Below are 20,085 nucleotides of genomic sequence, written 5' to 3' on the forward strand. Positions count from 1 at the left end.
CCAGAACCAGCTCTTCGAGTTGTGCCAAAGAACGGAGTGGCAGCAACTATGGCTCTTCCAAAGATCAAAACTGGCGTGATACGCTCCGTGCATCCGGTTCCAGCTAATAATGGCGGCACTGTGTTTTGCACTAACTGCAGTTTTGTATGAGCAGCCTTCAAGGGCAAACTCCGCGTAGAACGTGTTGCAATCGTCTTATTGTGCAGTTTGTTCTCCCGCCCCCCCAAAGCTGTGACTGGCTTCTAGAACACTCCCAAGTCACTGTGGGGCAGAAAGGTAAATGTGGGTGGTAATTGTTCTCCATCCTGTCCCAGGAAGAACTTTGGCTCAGTGCAGGTCAGAAAACAAAACCCTGAAGCTTTGCTACAAAGCTGAATCAATTACTAGAATTTCACAACCCTGCTTGTAAATAGGGGTGCCGTGGAATGTTCTCCCCTTCTGGTTTTCAGGTCAAAACGGAATGATTTGCGGTGGGGAGGAAATCCCCCCCCCCCCGAAGGCTATGTGAATATGCACCCCCCAATCCTGTTTGGGGCCATTGTTTTTCTAGGTCCCGCTCTTCTTCCTTCCTGACTGAAGTCATGTGGCTGCTCCTACTCAGTCAGGGATCGTGTGGTAAGCAGGCTGATGTCACTGTAATGTGCAGCCAGTCAGATCTGGCCATGTGATAATGTCGTTAGGGCAGTTACTTTCATGGAACCACCTTGAGGGCATCTTGTTTTTGTTTTTCTGACAAGCAGTGTACAAATGACCATCAGAGGTGGCAGGTGGGGTGGGTGTTTTTTTGCGGTGGGGGTGGCAGAGCTGGAAACAGTAGCCCCAAAACCATGAGCCATTTCAGCTCGGCTCTACAGATAATTTAATTGGATATACTTAGTAATTTGTCTGAACCACTGCCACTTGACAGAAGTGATGTTAATACTAACTCAGAATACATTTTGGCCTTCCCCATCCTGCTGCCCTCCAGATGTGTTGGGCTACAAATCCCAGCATTTTTGTGTTTACTGGGCCTGATGAGAGTTGCAGTCCAAACATCTGGAGGGTGCTGATTTGGGAAAGCTGCCATGTATCATTTTGTACACCTCTATCATATTTCCCCTTACTCACCTCTTCTCCAAGCAAAACAGCTGCCAAAGTTGTAACCTTCCCTCATAGGGCCGCCTTGCCCACTCCAGCATCCTCCAAATGTGTTGAGCTACAAATCCCATCATCCCCAGACAGCGTGGGCATGTTGAAGTTGTAGTCCAACACATCTGGAGACAACTGGGTTAGGGAAGGGCTGGTACATAACTATGCTAAGATAGGAGTTCTTTTATTTTAAAAAGTGCAGTACTTAGAGGGCGGGGGCAAGCTGATACATTTGGTGTGTTTGTGGGCATGGAAGAGGTTTGTGAAGGGGATCAGGGAACTTTGAGAACTTCCAGAACCTTCCATCTGATCCTTAGATACCCTTCTCGGAGCTGTGCTTAACCTAGTACCCCCTATACAAAGAGGTTGTTAACTTCATTGCACTGAAATTTCTACTCTAGTCCACATGTCTTTTTTTTTATGGAGTCATCCACAATTGCTTATTACTCCTGTCATATCTGAGAGCTAAAACTCCACCTCTGCCTGTTGTCCTCTGCAGCCATAATCCAACAAAGTGTGGTGGGATGGGGAACCATGCCTAGTTTCATTTTAAAACCTTCCGCTTCCATTGCATGTACTGCTAAAAAGATGAGCTGCTTCTCGCATCGGAACATTTTGCACTGTATAATAGCTTGCCTGTACAGCAGCCTTATCCAGCCTGGTGCCCTCTGGGAGTTTTGGACGACAACTCCCAACATTCCTGACCACTGGCGTTGCTGGCTGGGGTTGATGGGCACTGAAGTCTAAAACCTCTGGAGGGTACCAAATTAGGGAAGCATGTGGCAGAAGTTTACACCCACACACACACCCCTCCTTTGTGTGGCTTAGTCTTAGATTTTCATCCTAGAAACACTGCCTTGTACTAGGTAAGACTTCTTGTTTGTCTAATCCAGTATTATCTACTCCAGGGATGTTGAATCTCAAGACTGTGCACCAAATCTAGTCCTCCAGGTTCCACAGTTGGCTCTGACCCCTTCCCCTGACTGTGTATTGTGTGATAGTTTCCAGGCATTTGTGTGTTTTTCACCCAATTCTAAAAAGTTAAAATACCTCTCCTAAAGCTTAGTTACTGACAGTAAGAGGTGTAAGCTAAAATAAGCTGTTATTTTGGCCCTTTTCCCTTTGGCCACACCCCTTTTGTCTTCAGCCCCACCCACCGTTGGAATGCAGCCCCCAAGAGCTTCAGCCCTGGGCTTGAAAGAGGTTTGACATACGTGGTCTCCGACTAGCAGTCATTCTAAATATTTAAGGAGAAGATTTTTCCGATCACCTACTAACTACAACCCAGATGATACCCACCACCCCCAGCTAAGTCACAGTTCTGAGAATCTCTGACTCTGATCCAGAGCACAATAGCCGTGCCAAAATCATGCTGTTGCTATTTTCTATGGCACAACTATCCATTTCTTTAGCTCACTCATTGTACATGGCATTTTACAAGCCAGATTGCTTATAAACTAAATTTTAGGAGGAGGGGTAATGATCGAAGCAGGTGACGGAAGGCTTCCGGGGAGCAGGTTTACACGTTAGTGCAGTTAACACATGTTTAGCTTAGTTACAATCTGGGGTGAGCAATAACAATCCAAAGAAGTAGTGGGATTTGGGGAGTGCTTTGAGGAGGTAAGGCGGCCCCACACAACTTTTGAAAGGACTTCCAGCCAAATGGGGTAGCAAGTAAGAGTGGGCAGAGCTATGTTTGCAGTCTTGGGCTGGACTAAGTTCCTCTGGGTTAGAGCTGCTCTGAAAACTAACGGCAGCTACAGGCCAAGCAATCGGCTACGTAAATGTTCCATGCATCTCCTGTTGCGCATAAGCGCAACTTGCTACACAGCTTTGCCCTATTGCTTGGAGATTTAGTATGGCAGTGGATTCAACGAGAAACAGCCTGACTCGCTTTGTGAGAGCTTTGTATGTGCTGCGATGCTTACCATGGTTGCTGCCACATTGTTTTCGGCCCTCAAAGTAGCACTGGTAGCATATTAAAGAGAGCCTAATGCCGTTTCCCCCAATTGGGTGCCCTCCAGATGTGTTGGACTGCAGCATGCTGGCTGGGCATTGTGGGAGTTGCAGTCCAACACATCTGGAAGGCCTCAGGTTGGGGAATGCTTATCTAATACAAGCTGGGATGCTCTGGAGTCCAGAAAGCACACAGGGTTTTTTCTTACCCCAATTTCGTGCCTAGGTAAACTGGAGCCAGGAATCTCGGGCCACCGTTTCGTGCGGGGGGGGGGGGCAAGCAAACGAAGCACCTGATGCCTTGTATCTTGGCTAAAATTGAACCAGAGTGACAACAGTCTTGCTGTGGCCACCTCCTGAAGCTTCTGTGCTGAATTTGGGGTGAAGTGGCCAGCCAGCAGGAAGGCCTTTCACTGGGCTAATTATGTTTCTCCCCTCCCAATCACCACCCTCCTCCTTTGTGGCTAAATTAAGAACTTTACTTTCCTGTTAATGACACCTTTTAGTGCCTCCCCCCCTTCTCTCTCTGTTTTTTAAAAGCCCTTCTTTTCTTAAAGGCCAAAATAAATTGGAGCTGCAAACATGCAAAGCTGGAACTTCGCACATTTTCATATATACATAATGTGTGCGTGTATATGTATATCTGTGTGTGTGTGTGTGTGTGTGTATAAACAATATGATTATTACGAGGGGACTATCATGCCTCTTGAAATGGTGTCCGTGGCATTAGGTCCCCAAGGTGGTTGCTAAGCAACCAGAGGAGTTCTTTGGTGACTCCCTCTTGAGAAATTTAGAAGTCGGCAAGGCAGCGATTACCGGTGACGAGGACCAGGCCGGTGGAGCAGGGTTTGTATTCTATGGGTGGTGCATGCTGCTAGATCTGTTGTTCTCTTTTTAAAAAAGCACACACAACTTGCAGAGCATCCCATTGGGAAAACCAGTGCTTTTATACAATCTTAGCCCAAGGAGGTGTGTGTGGGGGGGATGGATGTTAGTTTACATTTTGTTGCACAGGAAATGTGGTTCATCGTCCTAACGGTGGGGGTGGGGTGAATCTGATAGGCTGATAATTGTCTCCCCGTATCTGGCTTCTTCCGGTACAGCCCCTGATCCCAAGGGCAATTTTTGCCTGCTTATGATGCACCTTCTCTGCTTTCTCTCATGGGAACTAAAACACAGATGTGGAGCTCTTTGGAGCCCTCTTCACCCCCTCCCCAGTGTGAACAACAACAAAGCCTGTTGTTCACCTGAGTGTGTGTGTGTGTGCGTGTGGGGAGGATGAAATTGGGGCCAAACGTCATGTGACATGGGAGGTTCAAAAACAAATCTGATGACCTTTGGGACAGCTTAAAAGCGGCCGCAGGGAGGGATTGGCTTGGGACAATGCCGTCTTACTGATCAATATTGCACGCACAGTGGTGTTCCACAGCATTATCTGCTTACTGATGCTACTTTTGGGGTGTGGGGGTGTAATTTCAGCCAGGAAATGGTCACAGATCTCCCACGTCACATGTAGTTCTGTCCTTCATGTGCCCTTTGTCCGTGTCTTGAAACAAGTGTCCAAACTACTTCACCTTTATCTATGCCTTGGATTTGCGAGAAACATAGGAGTGGGTCTTTGGCAAGAGTCCCATGGTCCTTTCTCAAATTCAGAAGATAGCCCCTGTGGAATGCCTGATTGCTGACCCAACAGCCTATGAAGCAAGACACTCTCTCATCTCCCTCACCAATTTCACCTGGCTTTTTGGAGCCAGCAGAATGATTATATGAGGGTCTAGACCAGCCCTCCCTTGACCTGGCTCCCTCTAGATGCGTTGGACTACAACTCCTATTATTCCCAGCTGTCCATGTTCAGCAGCAACATACCTCCAGGTGCCAGCACCCACTGCAGACAGGCCAGGACAATTGCTGCTTCTTGCCAAGCTTTGGGGGGTATCTAACACACACGCACACACCAACCAGCCCTTTAGCAAAAGGTCCCAAGTTTTTTATTTGCTGAGTGCTCTCACAAAATGGCTGCCATGGCGAAGGGCTTGCTCATTCATGAAGTGGCTACCATGGTAGGCTTGGCTGGTTGCAAAACACTCATTTCTCCGAAAGCAAACTGCTGAGACTCAAAGAAAAATAACTTGCCTGAAAACCTAAGTTCAAGGCGGAGATGAGGCCTGAACTCCAAAGCACAAAACCACTCTTTTGAACCCAAATGAGGATTGCAGCTAAGCTCAGAGGGAACAGAGAATTATTGAGAGCCAGTGTGCTGTAACAGTTAGAATGTTGGATGGGAAGATCCATGTTCTAGTCCCCACTCAGCCATGACGCTCACTGGGTGACTTTGGGCCAGTCCCTGACTCTCAGCCTGATCTACCTCACTGGGTTGTTGTGAGGATAAAATGGAGAGGAGGAGCATCATGAAAGCCACCTTGGGCTCCTTGCAAGAGGAAAGAAAGTGGGATCTAAATGTAATAAATGATAAATAAATAAATAAAGATGGTGCTGGAGGGCAGGCCAGCCTCCCAGTTAAAAAAAAGTTTTAATCTATAAAAAATTGGAAGAAATAAATTAAATTCAGAAGGGGCAGGGAGCCTGGTGGGTGTTAAGAGAGGAGTCTGTGGGCACCACAGCGGAGACTCCAGGCCCTTAGTTTACAGGCCCTTTGCTTCTGGTGGCCTCGCATCAACACTGACACGGCCTCTATTCTTCCCAACCCTCAGAAGGAGCGAGGCTTGCTAGCTCCCTCCCTGCCAGGAAGAACTCTTAGCTGCAGCTCAGGTTCCCTGGGACTGCGGAGCTGAAGGGGAGCACACTCCCATCTGCCAGGGGCCTAAAAGCTGCGGGGGTAGGGGGGGGCTGTATCTAGATTTATTTGTGTGTGTACTGTTCTGAGACTCTCTGTGGTTCATTCAGTTGAACGGTGGGATATAAATCTTGGAAATAAATTCCAGAGTGAGGCTGAAGGCCAGCCATCGGTTGTCTGAGCAGATTGATGTACAGCAGGAATGGGCAGAAATTAGATTTCCAGGTGTTTTTGGACTTCTTTTCCCAGCGTTCCTGACTGTTGGCCAAGCTGGGAAGGGCTTCTGGGAGTTGAAGTCCAAAACATCTGGAGATCTACCTTCTGCCCACCGCTGCTGAACAGGAAGTCCTTCATGCTAGCAGGGTGAGGAAAGAGGGTGGGTTGCCCCATTTCTCCCCACTTGCTCTCGTAGGGGCCTTCCACTCCTTCTCAGCCATGCCGACAAACTGCACCTCTGCTCCTTGACAGATCAGCTCATGGAGGGTATTTGTCCATCCTTGCAACTTTTAACACCCAAAACCTTACTTTTTGGAGCGCATGCTCTTGAGATCCTGAATTCTGCATTAATATGATGATGAGATAATAGACTCATAACAAACATCAGCACCAGCGCCTACTAGCCCCGTTCTGCCAGCTGTCATTTTAAATCTCCCACAATGCTCGTGATGTGTCATTCCGGGGCGTTGCAAGAAATTTAAAAAGGAGACTCATAGGTGCTGCCTCCAGGTAAACCCAGATCCCACCTGGAACCAGCCCTGGTAACAATGAACCAAAGAGAGCAATATATGGCCCACATGGCCTGGCAGAACCATTTTTAATTAATTTAAAGTATTTCTATCCTGTTCCTCAGCCATAAAGGCTTCCGGAATGGATTACATATAATCAGTTAAACAAGATAGTTCCTGCCCCTGCAGGCTTGCAATCTAAAAAGACATGATGCAAAAGGAAACAGCGATGGGAAGGGGCGGGAGATTAGTGGTCATTCAGCAAAACTGGGTGGAATTGCCCAGCTTCTCTTATCTCCCTCTCTTCTGTCTGTATCTGTAATTTAATAAGTACTATTTATTTTAGATCCCACCCTTCTTCATAGAGAGCCCAGGGTGGTTAACAGTCTTCGTAAACACAGCACTCCACACAAACAGCATTGAAATCATAATTCTAAAAGCACAAATAAAACCAAAGCATAAAACCAACTTCAAAATAGGCAGGTAAACAGAAAAGCACTTGCTTATACCCCAGAAGTTCGCAGAAATAAATGCATTTCAACTGGCACCTAAATGACGACAGCTGATGCTGACAATCAGATCTCCATTGGAGCTGGGGTGCCACCACCAAAAAGGCCCTGGCATGTGTAGTTGCGCCCCCCCCCCCCCCAGGCCACACTCAGTCAAGAGCACCTTAAGCAGAGCCTCTCCATCAGATCTGGCTGGTACTGGGAAAGGCGATTTTTCAATTACTTGGGTCCTGAGCCCTTTAGGGCTTCACACACTAGTACTTACACCTAGACATACTCATGAAAGGCTTTGGATGTGTGTTGCTCTTCTCATGTGACTGGCCCAACAGACCTGTGTCTAAGAAAAGCCTGAAAGTTGGTCACGTCCAGCGTCCTGTTTCCCACAGTGACCAACCAGATGCCTTCAGGAAGCCCACAAGCAGTGCATGAAGGCAACTGCTGAACATGGAGATTTAATAGAGACATGATGGCTAATAGCCACTGATGTCTCCTCCTCTTTGAATTGGTTTAATCTCCATTTATTTATTTATTAATGAATGAATGACATTTCTATACCACCCAATAGCCAAAGCTCTCTGGGCGGTTCACAACAATTAAAACCAAAAAATATAGCATAAAATACAATATAAAATTTAAAAGTTTTAAACTACAGTATAAAAGTAAAACCAAAATAAAACCTGGCAGCAATGCAGAGCTTTAAAATACAACAACTGATTTAAAACAATAGAAGTAAAAGATTAAAATATAATAAATTGCCGGGGGGGGGGTGTCTTTCCCTGGCACCGGAAAGAGCACAACATAGGCCCCAGGCAAACCTGTTTAGGAAGCTCATACCACAACTGGGGTGCCACAGCAGAAAAGGCCCTCTTCCTGGTAGCCACCTGCCTCACTTCTTTTGGCAGGGGCTCCTGGAGAAGGACTGCTGACGCTGATCCTAGGGTCCAGGCAGGTACATATGGGAAGAGACAGTCCTTCAGGTAACCTTGCCCCAGCCTTTTAGGGCTTTGGATGTAGTACCAGCACTTTGAATTGGGCCCAGACCTGGACTGGCAGTCAGTGCAGATGGAAAAGTACAATATGCCCAGTCCCCCTTAACAGTCTCGCTGCCCCTTTATACCATCTGAGCCAATGGCTGTCACTGAGTTCCATAGGTTAATTTGTGCCTTTTTTTTTTTTTTAAGAAGGACTTCTCTTTGCCAGTCTAGAATCCCTTATCCATCGACTTCATGGGGTAAAGCTGTTTAAGTTCTAGTATTATGAGAAAGGGAGAAAGACCCACTCTTCTCTCTCTCCCTCTCTTTTCTCCAAATCATGGGTGAGCAACTTGTGACCCTCCAGACAGGAACATAGGAAACCGCCTTATACAGTGTCAGACCCTTGATCTATCTAGCCCAGAATTGTTGACACTGAATTGGCACCAATAGCTCTCCAGAGTCTCAGACAGGGACCTCTCCAAGCCCTGTCTGGAGATGCCAGAGTTTGAACCTGGGACCTTTTGTATGCAAGCAAGGCCTCTACCACTAAGGTACAGTTCCTCTCCTATTTTGGCCTACAACTCCCCCCATCCCTCACCATTGGCAAAGACTGCTGGGAATTGTAGGCCAAAAATCAGGAGAGTCACAACTTGCCCAACCCTGCATAATTCTATCAGGGTGCGGTCTTGGCTGGGGAATGCCAGGAGTCGTAGGACTTTTTGTGTGTGTAAACATGCGCAGGATTGCGCCTAGGGGTGTACAAACCCCATTCACCTTCATCCGCTGGGAGGTCGGCGGGGGTGGGGTGGGGGGAGGCGATCTGGCCCCCCCCCCCGGAATCCTCCCTGGCCGGCTCCGCTCCGCTGCGAGTCTGCAGAGCTGCCAGCCGCTGCTGGACTTCCGGCCGCAGCTGGTCTACGGACGCAAATAGTGTCCAGCATAGTGGATTTACGTAGCCTATCACGGCAAAAGGGAAGGGCGCAAATGGTGTCCGCTACGCCGGACACCATTTTGTATCCGCACAGGGGCAGCGGACAGACCCAGCGAGTCCCGGCGGTGCCAGGTAGGATCTGGCCAGGTCAGATTTCGCGGGCTGGTGGCGTGGGGTGGTCCATTCCGCCACCGACTGGGGGGGTGAGGATTCTAAGAATCCGGCCTCACTGGAGTCCGTGGCAGAATTCTCCGCCATCCCTAATTGCGCCCTCTTTATAAGGTCTCTCTCCGCCCCAGATTTGTTTGCTCCTTGCTAAGCAGGAAAAACAAAATCCCAATGGCTTTAGGAGAGGTGTTTCAGGGCCCTCCTAGCCATTTGGGTTGTCCTTTGCCTATACCTTTCCCAGCCTTTTTAAGATTCCATGACCAGATCCTGGCAGGTGGCTGCTGAGAGTTGCAGTCCAACACCTTGAGAGAACCAGGTTGGGGAAGGCTGCAGTATACCAGTTGTGGCCATGCTCTGGATCCATATTGCCCTTTTGTATTGCAAATTGTTTGTGTTGCCCCTCCTTCACCACCTTTTATGGCACCTGCCCTCTCCCCAGAATCGATCCCCTCTTGGCTTGTTCTCCGTAGCCTCCTGCCTACCATGAACCATTGGCCATCCAGTGTCTTTATTTGCTCCTTCTGTACATATCCATTTCGTCGATTCCACCTCCATGTTGACTCCTCCAAATGGTTCCTTCCTGGCATCTCTCTTCTTTTAATGACACACGATTATGGCCTCACTTGCAAACTACTCTTCCATTTCCAGATGGGTTTTTATTTATTTAATTCCCTGCTTCTTCTTCTTTTATTTCTTTTTTTTTTGCAGTGAGTCAAGCAACTTCTTCCTGTGTTAACTGTTTATAGGGTTTGAGGAAAGATCTGATGTTTGAAATAAGAGCACTCCGCTTTTTGTGGTGTGTGGGGGATTTGTGGGTCAGCAATGATGGCAACGGCATCGGGGAAGCTTTTTTTGTGCTGGACGTGGGGAGAACAGCTCGGTTCAAACACCAGGCCTGAAGATGCGGGTGTGGCTTTGCTATATTAAGTTTTGGGCTGGTGCCAGCATAGTATTGTGGTGACCATTTTAAGGGAAATAAAAGTCTGGCTTTCTCTGGAGGCCCGAGGCCCTTTACCAGCTTTTCCCAATCTGGGGCCCTCCAGATGTGTTGGATTACAACTTCCATAATCCTCAGCCAGCCAGAGCTGCTCTATACTAGGAAATGCACAAGAGAGGGCTTTCTCCACAGTAACCCCCATACCTCTGGAATGGGTTACCATCTGCTGCCCATCCAGCCCCATCACTGCGGGCTTTTAGGAAGACCCTGAAAATGTCCTTATTTACTTTGCAAAAGTGGGAGAGCTTTCAAAATAGGCCCACGAATAGAAGAGAAATGTCTCCGGATGCTGGAACAAAGATTTTATTTGTTAAAAAGCCCAATGCATTGTGGCCTATTTGTATTTTAAGGCCTTCTTCAGGGGTTATAAAAATGTCTGCAGAAATTCTTATAATAAATACCTTCTACTAAAATTCACTGGCAACTCAGAAAAGTGTTCTGAAGGCTGTAGAGAACTATCTATTAGGGAAGTTTTTAAAGAAGTTTTTTCAAGTGTCTTGGGAACATTTCAGTAATGGTTCATAAGAACATCAGAAGAGCCCTGCTAGATCAGACCCAGGGTCCATCTAGTCCAGCATTCTGTTCACCATGGCCAACCAGCTGTCGGCCAGGAACGCTCAAGCAGGGCTTTGCTGCTGTTTGTTGTATCTGGCTGATTATTATTATTATTATTATTATTATTAGAATTTAATGTTGTAAGCCGCCTTGGGAGGGCTTCTGCCTTGAAAGGTGGCCTAAAATATTTTAAATAAATAATATAATAACATTGACTTGATTCTCCTTGCCAGCCAGCAGTTGGAAACCTTTGGTTTCCAGCCAGCAGTTGGAAACCTTTGGCACTATGATGTGTTGGATTGGACCAGGGAGACATGGGTTCAAATCCACACCAAGATGCTCATTGAGTGCTGCTCACTGGTTGGGAAACGCTGGGTTACAGAGTTGGCATTACACCAAGGAGAACTGGGTTCAGATCTTCATCTTGGCCATGAAGCTCATTGGATAAATTTGGGCCACTCACTTTCTTAGGATATCCTACTGCACAGGGTTGATGTGAACATAACATCCAGGATTGGGAGAGTTCTTCACGTTGCCCCATGGAGGAAGAGCAGAATAATAATTAAAATAAAGGAAGGCTTTGCAGGATTACGAGAATAAGCTAGTCCCTGTGTCCACCAGTTATATGAGATCCCAGGAAGAGTATTATCAGGGCTATGTGTATGCTTGTGAAGAGAGGACTTGTATATTGCATGCAGGAGTTGATATCTGAGAATGTGCGATTCCACTTTTTCTACAGCTTCTAGTCCTTAAAGTTGCAGAAGCATTCTTGAATATGGCTTTGTATGCATATGGCTTAGGGACATGTTAAAAACAGCCGTTTTAGGGGCAGAATGCTGCTCATGCTACCCTGGCCAGGATAAATGCATCTGGGAAACTCCCATCTTGGAAAGACCACGTGCTCCTCTGTTTTCACATTACCACAAAGGGTTTTGGGACCAAGCAGAAAGCATAAGTTTGCCGGGGGGGGGGGGGGGGCTTCCTATTTGGAAAGTCAGGTTCATCCTTCCCCAACCTGGTGCCCTCCGGATGTTTTGGACTATAACTCCCTGCATTCTTGACCATTGACCATGCTGGCTGGGACTGATGGGGGAGTTGAAGTCCAAAGCATCTGGGGAGGGGTTGTGGGGAGGTTGCTCTACTGTGATGCAATCCACATTTTATATTCCTCGATTACTGTATCTACATACTGTCTTCAACCCAGGATATCTACCAAACACTGATACCACAATGTAGATGAAATAAATTGTTGGGGAAGGGGCATTAAAAATACTTTCCTTAAAAATGAAATTTTGAACATATCAAGCATCTCCTGATCTTCCAATGCAGAATAGGTCTAAACTAGATCTCTCTTAAGAGCAACCTTGGTGGGACCATCTAGTTCAACATCCTGCTTCTGACAAGAGGACAGTCAGATGCCTCCAGGAAGCCAATAAGCAATGTGTGAAGGGCACAACATTCCCCATTTGTGTCCTGGCATCTGGAAATGAGAGATAAATTGTCTCTGAACATGGAGGTTTCATTTCACCATCATGGCTAATAATACCGGTGTCTTCTTTCCTCCCCACACATTCAAGTTTGTCATTTGTGGCTTTAAAGGGGAGAATTGAATGACAAGCCATAAAGTTTTGCTGCCTACTTAAGATTAAATAACCTGATTGCCTGTATGTTAGTCATGCGTGATCCATTGATAGATAGGAACCAACCATGTTCCAATTTTGATCATGCTTCCCTGTGTGGTCACCTGGGACTATTGTTAACTCACCACAGGTGATCAAGTAGGTGGCTGTTGACCAGCCTAGTCTATTAGTGACTGTCTGTGTATGCCTGTTAACCACTGGGGTCCCTCTTTTGTGTTTTTTAACTTATAATAATTACATATATAGAGTACTCAAATTGCTTCCCATGATCTTGTTGTTTTTAATTTCATTCACTTCATTTATGACATTTCTGTACCGCCCAATCGCTGAAGCTGTCTGGGCAGTTTACAAAGATTAAAAACCTTAAAAATACATTATAAAAGCCATTTACATACAAACATATAAACAGACAGCACACAGAAAGACACACATTGGTAGTTTCAAACCATCAATAAGAAAATCATTATGTGAACTGAAATGTTGGCTCAGGAAGGAAAAAAAGCCCACTTAACGTGGTTTTAATAAGTTATATTCAAACAAAGTTTTACAAAACTCCATACAGGGTGGTTTTAAATGTTATAATCCAACAAACACTGGGCTTTATTTGGAAATGTATTCTTGTTAGAAAATGTGTAAATATTTTAAGATATGACAGCACAGTAGCTTCCATTTTAAGGCACTAGAAATTGTTTTAACACAGCCTCACCCAATGTGCCCTAGAACTGGTTGGGAATGATGAGTGTTGTAGTCCAACACATCTGGAGAGTGCCAGGTTTGGCAAGTCCAGTTTAACAAATTGACTTCAACGTGGAATGAATTTGTTGGTATATATTCCTGAAGTAAAATCAGCTGAAGAGAGTAATTACCATTTTGAATGGCCCAGTTGGACTGGTACTGTAGCCATTCATGTTGTAAAATAATGAAAACTTTTAGAAATGGAAAAACTTTTCACTGCAAAATATAGCAGGGGTGGGCTTCCTCGGCAGAGGAGTCCAGAGTCCTGTGAAGGTGGAACATTTGCAAACCTCTGCTTTAGGAATGTTGCAGCTGTGCATTTTGGAGCAAGAGTAGGGAAATGGAGGAGATTTGAGATTCCCACAAGGAATCGCAGTAAGCCAGAGTCAAGTGTCAAGGAAGGATTTCCTTCATGTGGAAATCTGTGATGGACCTAGTTTGCTGCTACCTTTGAGGACAATGGTGAGCACAGACATGGCCTTTAACTTCCCTGATCAGAAGGTCCTCCTAAACCCCTCCAGCTTGCTCCGGCTAGCTGGTCCCGCAAAGAAATGGCAACATGTCATTAAATCTGGGCTTAGCCCTTCAAAACAAACCTGGCAGTTTGCAGAGGACTCTGTTCTTTGCAGCTTTTTCTCTCTTTAAAAGAACTTCCACTGAATGGATTAGAAGTTCTTAGCTGGCATGATGTGCGGGCGGGGGGGGCGGGGTTGTCTTCATCTGAACCAGATGGCTAGGAAAGCAGTGCCTATTTGCTGCGATTTCGTGGGACTCGGACAGCGAATGTTGCGCATTCAGTTGCAGAATCAGAATGGGATTTGGTCCCGTCTCCAAGGGAGTTGCCCTCCTTGGACTTCCCGTAGGCATTGATTTGGCCACTATGGGCAGCAGAACGCTAGTCTAAAATTTGGTTTGATTTTAGCAGTGCTGTTTTGTTATGCCATGATAGCTAGATTGAACCTCCATAATCAAAGGCATTCTATCTCTGTGTACCAGATGCTTGGGATAAACAAGGAAAGGCTGTTAACCGTCACAACCTGCTTGTGGGGCTTCCTAGAGTCATCTGGCTGGGCCACTGTTGTGAAACAGGATGTGGGTTGTTGGCCTGATCCAGCAGGGCTGCTCTTGTATTATGCTAATAGCTTCCAGGAGCAGGTAACCAGATTTTATTTTATTTGTACTCTGCCTTTCCACCAAGGTAATGGTGGCTGAGGCGTTCCATAGCCAGAGATAATTGACTTCTGAATACCAGTTGCTGCAGGAAAAATTGGGGGTGGGGTGGGGTGGGGTGGGGTGGGGTGGCCTTCATGATCTGCTGGTAGGCTTCATGCTGGCCACTTTTGGAAACAGGGTGGTGGGCAAAACAGAGGCTTGGTCTTAGGAGAGTTTGCGGGAAGATTGCGACCCTCAGCAGACCCTTTCACCTGGAAGAGACAGGGCGTGCACACTGAGATATCTCTCTTGCTGCTTTGGACCTTGGTGGATACTCTTGGTATGTAGGGGGAGAGCCTTTTATACCACCGCCGATAACCCCAGCGACTGGGGTACAGAGGCATACTGCCTCTGATACCCGAGGTAGTATATGGCCAGTCATGACCAGTAGCTGCTGTTAGCCTTATTCACCATGAATTTGTCTTGTTCCCTTTTAAAGCTGTCCAAGTTGGCAGCTCTAGCCATTGCTACATCTGGTGGTAGTTGTGGTTTAATTAGGCACTAAGTGAAGAATTCCCTCCTTTAATCAGTCCTGAATCTCCCCCCATTCAGTTTCATCGGTGGATTCCTTTCGGTTCTAATACTTCATGTGAGAGGGAGAAAAATGTCTCGTTATACACACCATGGATAGTTCTATGCACCTCCACCATCCCCCCTATCATATCCCACCCTTACTCTTCTTTTTTCTAAGCTAAAAAGCCCCCAATGTTTTAACTTTGCCTCTTAGGGGAGTTGCTCCAGGCCCTTGATCATTTGGGCTGTCCTTTTCTGCACCGTTTCCACCTAGACAAATCCCTAACTTTCTCATCCTCTGAAACTGACCCTGCGTAATGCAGCACTGTGTGCCCAATAGTTGGATCAATGTCTTGGTGGGTTCCAGCTCCCCCTCCACCCTCCCATTATACTAATGGCATGTGTGGGATCCATTTCCAAACCCATTCTGTACCCAAATCCACTCTTCCTTGTGTGTTAGTATGCACCTTTTCAGAGAGCAACATCATCCAGTGGGAGCTTATCCTCCATGCAAATCCTGCCTCTTTCAGTATGATTCATTCTTTCTTTCTTTCTTTCTTTCTTTCTCTCTCTCTCTCTCTCTCTCTCTCTCTGTCTCTGTCTCTCTGGAGTCCTAAGGTCATTCCTGCGACTGCTCCGGAAGCGTAAGCCAGCTTAGAGGGGCAAAAGCCAGCCTCGTTTATTGGCTCCCTTATAGGAGGAAGCTTCTTCCAGGACTCTCCCTCCCTGACTTTTTTCGGAACGCCCACTGGAAACAGCTTCCAGTCTCTGATGTGACACTTGAATGCATAGGTAACCCCATTCCGTGGCGGGGTGTCTCTCTCTTTTTTTTCGTTCTCTCCCCCGGCTGTCGGTCTGGCTTGAGAAACGGCGGAATGCTGAACCTTTTTCTCTTTGGCAGCTGATCTTTCCAAGGTGGTCATACGCAGCTCTTTGCGTGAGAAGTTGACTCGGAGTTCGCCAGGCTTCCGTGCCGGGAAGAGGAGGAGGGGAAGCAGCGAAGCAGGGCAGGGCCTCCACTCAGCTGGTAATTTCCTTTTCGTAAGCAGCATGTGGGTCCGGAGGAGAAAAGGAACCAGGCGTTGAAACGCTGAACCTTTTGCAAAGATGCCACTTTGGGTCTCCTTGTGTCCTGAGGATCTTTTCTTCCTCTTTTTTTTTTTTAAAAAAAAGAAACCAGAATTGTTGAGGATTCCCAGCGCATGCTCCAGATCCGTATGGGGCACTGTTTTTGAAAAGGGTGACTTCACATACACTCCATCCACTTTTGGGGTGTGGGGGAAGGACCTTGGTGTTTCAACTCTTGCATTAAAGTTTTTTGCACCCTGTCTGTGTGTGCGCACACACAGTCCAAACCCTGTACCAAGAAAAGCTGAATTTGGATTAATTTAATGGGGAAAGTGGGGCATAGCATGTTAATAGAATAATCCATGACCTGCAGAATTTTTATTATTTTTGCCAGTTTCCATGAGTTGGCTTGCTGTGCGTAATTCTACTTGGCTTCTGCTATCTGCGTCTGTCAGTGTGTGTGTCGCATGGGGTAGCCGGGGGAAAGAAGAGCTATGCCAAGGCACCCAAGTCCGGCCCCCTAACAACTGAAAACCTTGCCCCACCCCAAAGCTTCTGAGATCTTGGCATTCATTTTGTCCTGTGGTGGAATTTTTTTTTTATAGAGCCTTAAGGAACAGAAAGCCCCCCTCCCCCTTTTTTGTTAAAATGAAACTGGAGAGTCACCGGATGTTGAATTCAGTGCCCCGTACCAATTTCTGTGATACAGCTGCAAGAAGTAAGTGTGACGAACTGGTTGTAGTGCATGCTTGTTTGGAGGCGAGCACTTAGCATGGCTTAATTAGCAAAGTGCCTGTCGTTTTCATGAATGGCTTGTGCAGCACAGGAACAGAGTCAGACCATTCTTTCTATGCTATCCTGAGGATGCTGGGAGTTGTAGTCCAACACATCTGGAGGTTGGGGTAGGCTGTTCTACTCTCACCGATTGAACCAAGGACCTACTGCGTGCCACGCTTGTGCTCTGCGACTGAGCTGTGGCCCCCTCAGGTGGGTGTCTACATAGCACACCATTAACTTACGGAATTCACTGCAACAAGATGTGTTGAAGCAGAGTAATAGGTTCAGACAGAAGAGGCCAGTACTTTGGAATAGTTCTGTGCAGGCTGTACTTGTAGTAACATTGGGGAAAGCACAATTTGAAAAATGGCTGTGAAAAATCCTAACTTCACATTGCTGCTGATAGGGTCTTGGCTGGCAGTGACTGACCAGAAAAGGAATCTTGGGTTTTGTAGTGGATAGTTTGATGAAAATGTCGGCCTAGAATGCGACCACTGTGTAAAAGGCAAATTCCATGTTGGGGATCATTAGGAAAGGAATCAAAAATAAAACTGCCAGTATCCTAATTTGTTGTTGTTCAGTCGTTCATTCGTGTCCGACTCTTCGTGACCCCATGGACCATAGCACGCCAGGCCTTCCTGTCCTCCACTCTCTCCCGGAGCATGCTCAAGTTCATCTTCATTGCATCGGTGCTGCTGTCCAGCCATCTCATCCTCTGCCGTCCCCTTCTCCTTTTGCCTTCAGTCTTTTCCAGCATCACGGTCTTTTCCAGTGAGTTTTCTCTTCGCATTAGGGGGCCAAAATATTTGAGCTTCAGCTTCAGTATCTGTCCTTCCAATGAGCAGTCTTTATACAAATCTGTGGTGCAGCCACAAATGGAATACTTGATACAGTTCTGGCCACTAAAAATGGATATTGTGGAGTTGGAAAAGGTGCAGAAAAGATTATCAAGGGTTTGGAGCAACTCCTCTTAAGAGGAAAAGTTATAACTTTTGGGGATTCTTGACTTAAAAGAAAATCGAGTAAGGGGAGGACATGATAGAGGTGTATAAAATTATGCCTGGTGTATAGAAAGTGGAGAGGAAGATGCTTTTCTCCCTCTGTCATAATACTAGAACCCAGGGTCAACCCATAAAGCTGATTGGTGGGAGATTCAGGATGTATAAAAGAAAGAAAATCTTCACACAGCACATAGTTGTGGAATTCACTACCACAGAATGTAGTGATGGCCACCAATTTGGACGGCCTTAAATGTAGAGTAGTTACATTCATGGAGGATAAGGTTCTCAATGACTACTAGTCATGATGGCTATGTGCTCCCTGCGGTATCGGAGGTCGCTGTCGCTGGAGAACATTAGTGGGAGGGTGCTGTTGCACTCATGTCACCCTTGTGGCCTTCCCATTGGGACATCTGGTTGGCCACTGTGTAAACAGAACGTTGGACTAGAGAGTCCAGCATAATCCAGTATGACCCTTCTTATGTTAAGCGCTTTGAATATCAAAGCGTCCTGCAAGGTAGTCCTGCAAGATAGGCCCTGCAGAAGCCCCACTTGGCTAAAGTGGTGTGGCTGAGGCTGTGAGAGCATTATTAGTATCCAGAGGCCCCCCAGGGAGACCTGTGTGGCTGGGCTGCAGTTTCAAACCATGCACTTCCTGGCTCAAAGCTGAGCCTCTTAATGGCTCCCCCCATCCTACTGTCTCTCTAGTAGTTTCCTTTCGTTTTTGGTTTCCTCTTGCGTATCATACAAAGCCAGCATCCAGTGAACTGCTCACAGCGGGACTTCAGAGGACTCTTCTTCCATCCGTCAGCCATATTCTAAACTGCTCCGTTTTTGCATGCGGAAAGTCCCAGGTTCCCAGGTCTGGGAAAGGCCTTCTCTTCAGAAACTAAGTAGAAAATCAGGCTTGTTGGATCAGTGGTCCACCTAAACTAGGATGCAGAACCTAAGGCCCCAGGGGCCATATCCAGCCCTCTTAGGGTTCTATTCCAGCCCTGGGGTCCCCAATAAGTCTATGCCCCCTCTTCCTGGCCCTGTCTCCTTTTCCCCTGACCACCGATGGTTTGGTGATTTCCTGGCTTTAATTATTATCTCCCCTCCCCTTCTGAAAGGTTGAAACGCCTCTCCTAAGGCTCAGTTACAGGCAGTCAGAACTTTAACATAAAATATCCTGGTATTTTTGGCCCTGCCCCTTTTGCCTTTGGCCACACCCATCATAGGAATGTGGCCCCCAAGAGCTTCTCTGGAATTTGGCCTTGGGGTGAAATACCTTCTGCACTCCTGACCAAAGCGGAAGGCGGCCGGCTCCGTGTTTTATGAGCAGGAATCCACAGTATATGCTCTTCTCTATAGGATCCATATCTCAATGAAAGAAAACCTGCTTTGTATGCAGAAGGTTCAATCCCCAGCATCCCCCAAATAGCAGGACTGGGAAGGACCCACTAGGGGGCTGGTGCTACTTGAAGCAAAACCCTACCATGCTGGATGAACCAAGCAATAAGGGAACTTCACATGTCTGGAACTGCGCACAGTTGTGTAAAAGCAGCTGGCCATGTGGTACTAGTATGACAGAGGGTGGCTGCTTTTTGGGAGACATAGGCCTCAAATTCCCTCTGCAACATTTGGCTCATTGCATGGTTCTTTAGATCCCTGCCTTTGATGCACTGGCAGAATGCGTTGAACGCACTGGGTTTAAAGTGGGCAACTTTGGGAGAGGGGAGTGTTTAAAAGCTTCAGCCATGCAAGCTGGGGTGTTGTTGTTATCAACAACAACATGTAATATCTTGATTGATTGATTGATTGATTGATTACGTTTATGTCCAGCCTTTCCTCCAAGGAGTCAAAGGCGGTGTACGTGATCTTCCTCCTCTCCATTTCATCCTCACAACAACCCTGTGAGGTAGGTTAGGCTGAGAGTCAGTGTCTGACTCATAGTCACCTAGTGAGCTTGATGGCAGAGGAGGGACTTGAACCCAGGTCTCCTGAGTCCCAATCCAACACCCTAACCATTTCATAATAATAACAATAAAAGTTAATAATAATAATATAATAAAGTTCATAATAATATATAATAAAATGAATAGTAATCATCTCCCCAGAAGTACAAACCATGTGTCAGTGGAAACACAGATTCTCCAATTTGCAATGGATTCATTACAAACCTGGAAATCAAATGGCACCAACTTAACTTCTGGTTTTGCATAATTTCTGTGGCCGCCCACCAGTGCGTGGGTTCCAGCATGTCACAAATTCCCCTGTGTAACCCAGAGCACCTCTTGCTGTCTTCCTGCTAGGTTCCTTGCTGTTGGATTACCCCTGCCTGGAGGGCTGAGCAGACCTTTCTTCAGAACCCATGAACGTCTGGAACAGGTAGGAGCACCCTCCAGTTTGATGGTTGGTTTAAA

At 46.7% G+C, this 20,085-nt stretch overlaps 1 protein-coding gene across 28 annotated transcripts in view; it reads left to right on the forward strand.

The window, feature by feature from the left end:
• The window catches only part of GATAD2A (GATA zinc finger domain containing 2A), a 105,671-nt gene that overhangs the window by 30,723 nt on the left and 54,863 nt on the right, over nucleotides 1-20,085 (forward strand). For 17 of the 28 annotated variants that reach the window (XM_084825554.1, XM_084825569.1, XM_084825573.1 and 14 more), the window contains one exon: nucleotides 19,975-20,050. In XM_084825554.1, coding sequence (XP_084681680.1) covers nucleotides 19,975-20,050 — 76 coding nt within the window. The other 11 variants (XM_084825565.1, XM_084825566.1, XM_084825572.1 and 8 more) reach the window with 9 other exon arrangements.

The sequence above is a fragment of the Heloderma suspectum genome, chromosome Z (assembly GCF_057233095.1).
Source record: "Heloderma suspectum isolate Gila_16-S chromosome Z, 16-S_ref, whole genome shotgun sequence".
Classification (NCBI taxonomy): Eukaryota; Metazoa; Chordata; class Lepidosauria; order Squamata; family Helodermatidae; genus Heloderma; species Heloderma suspectum.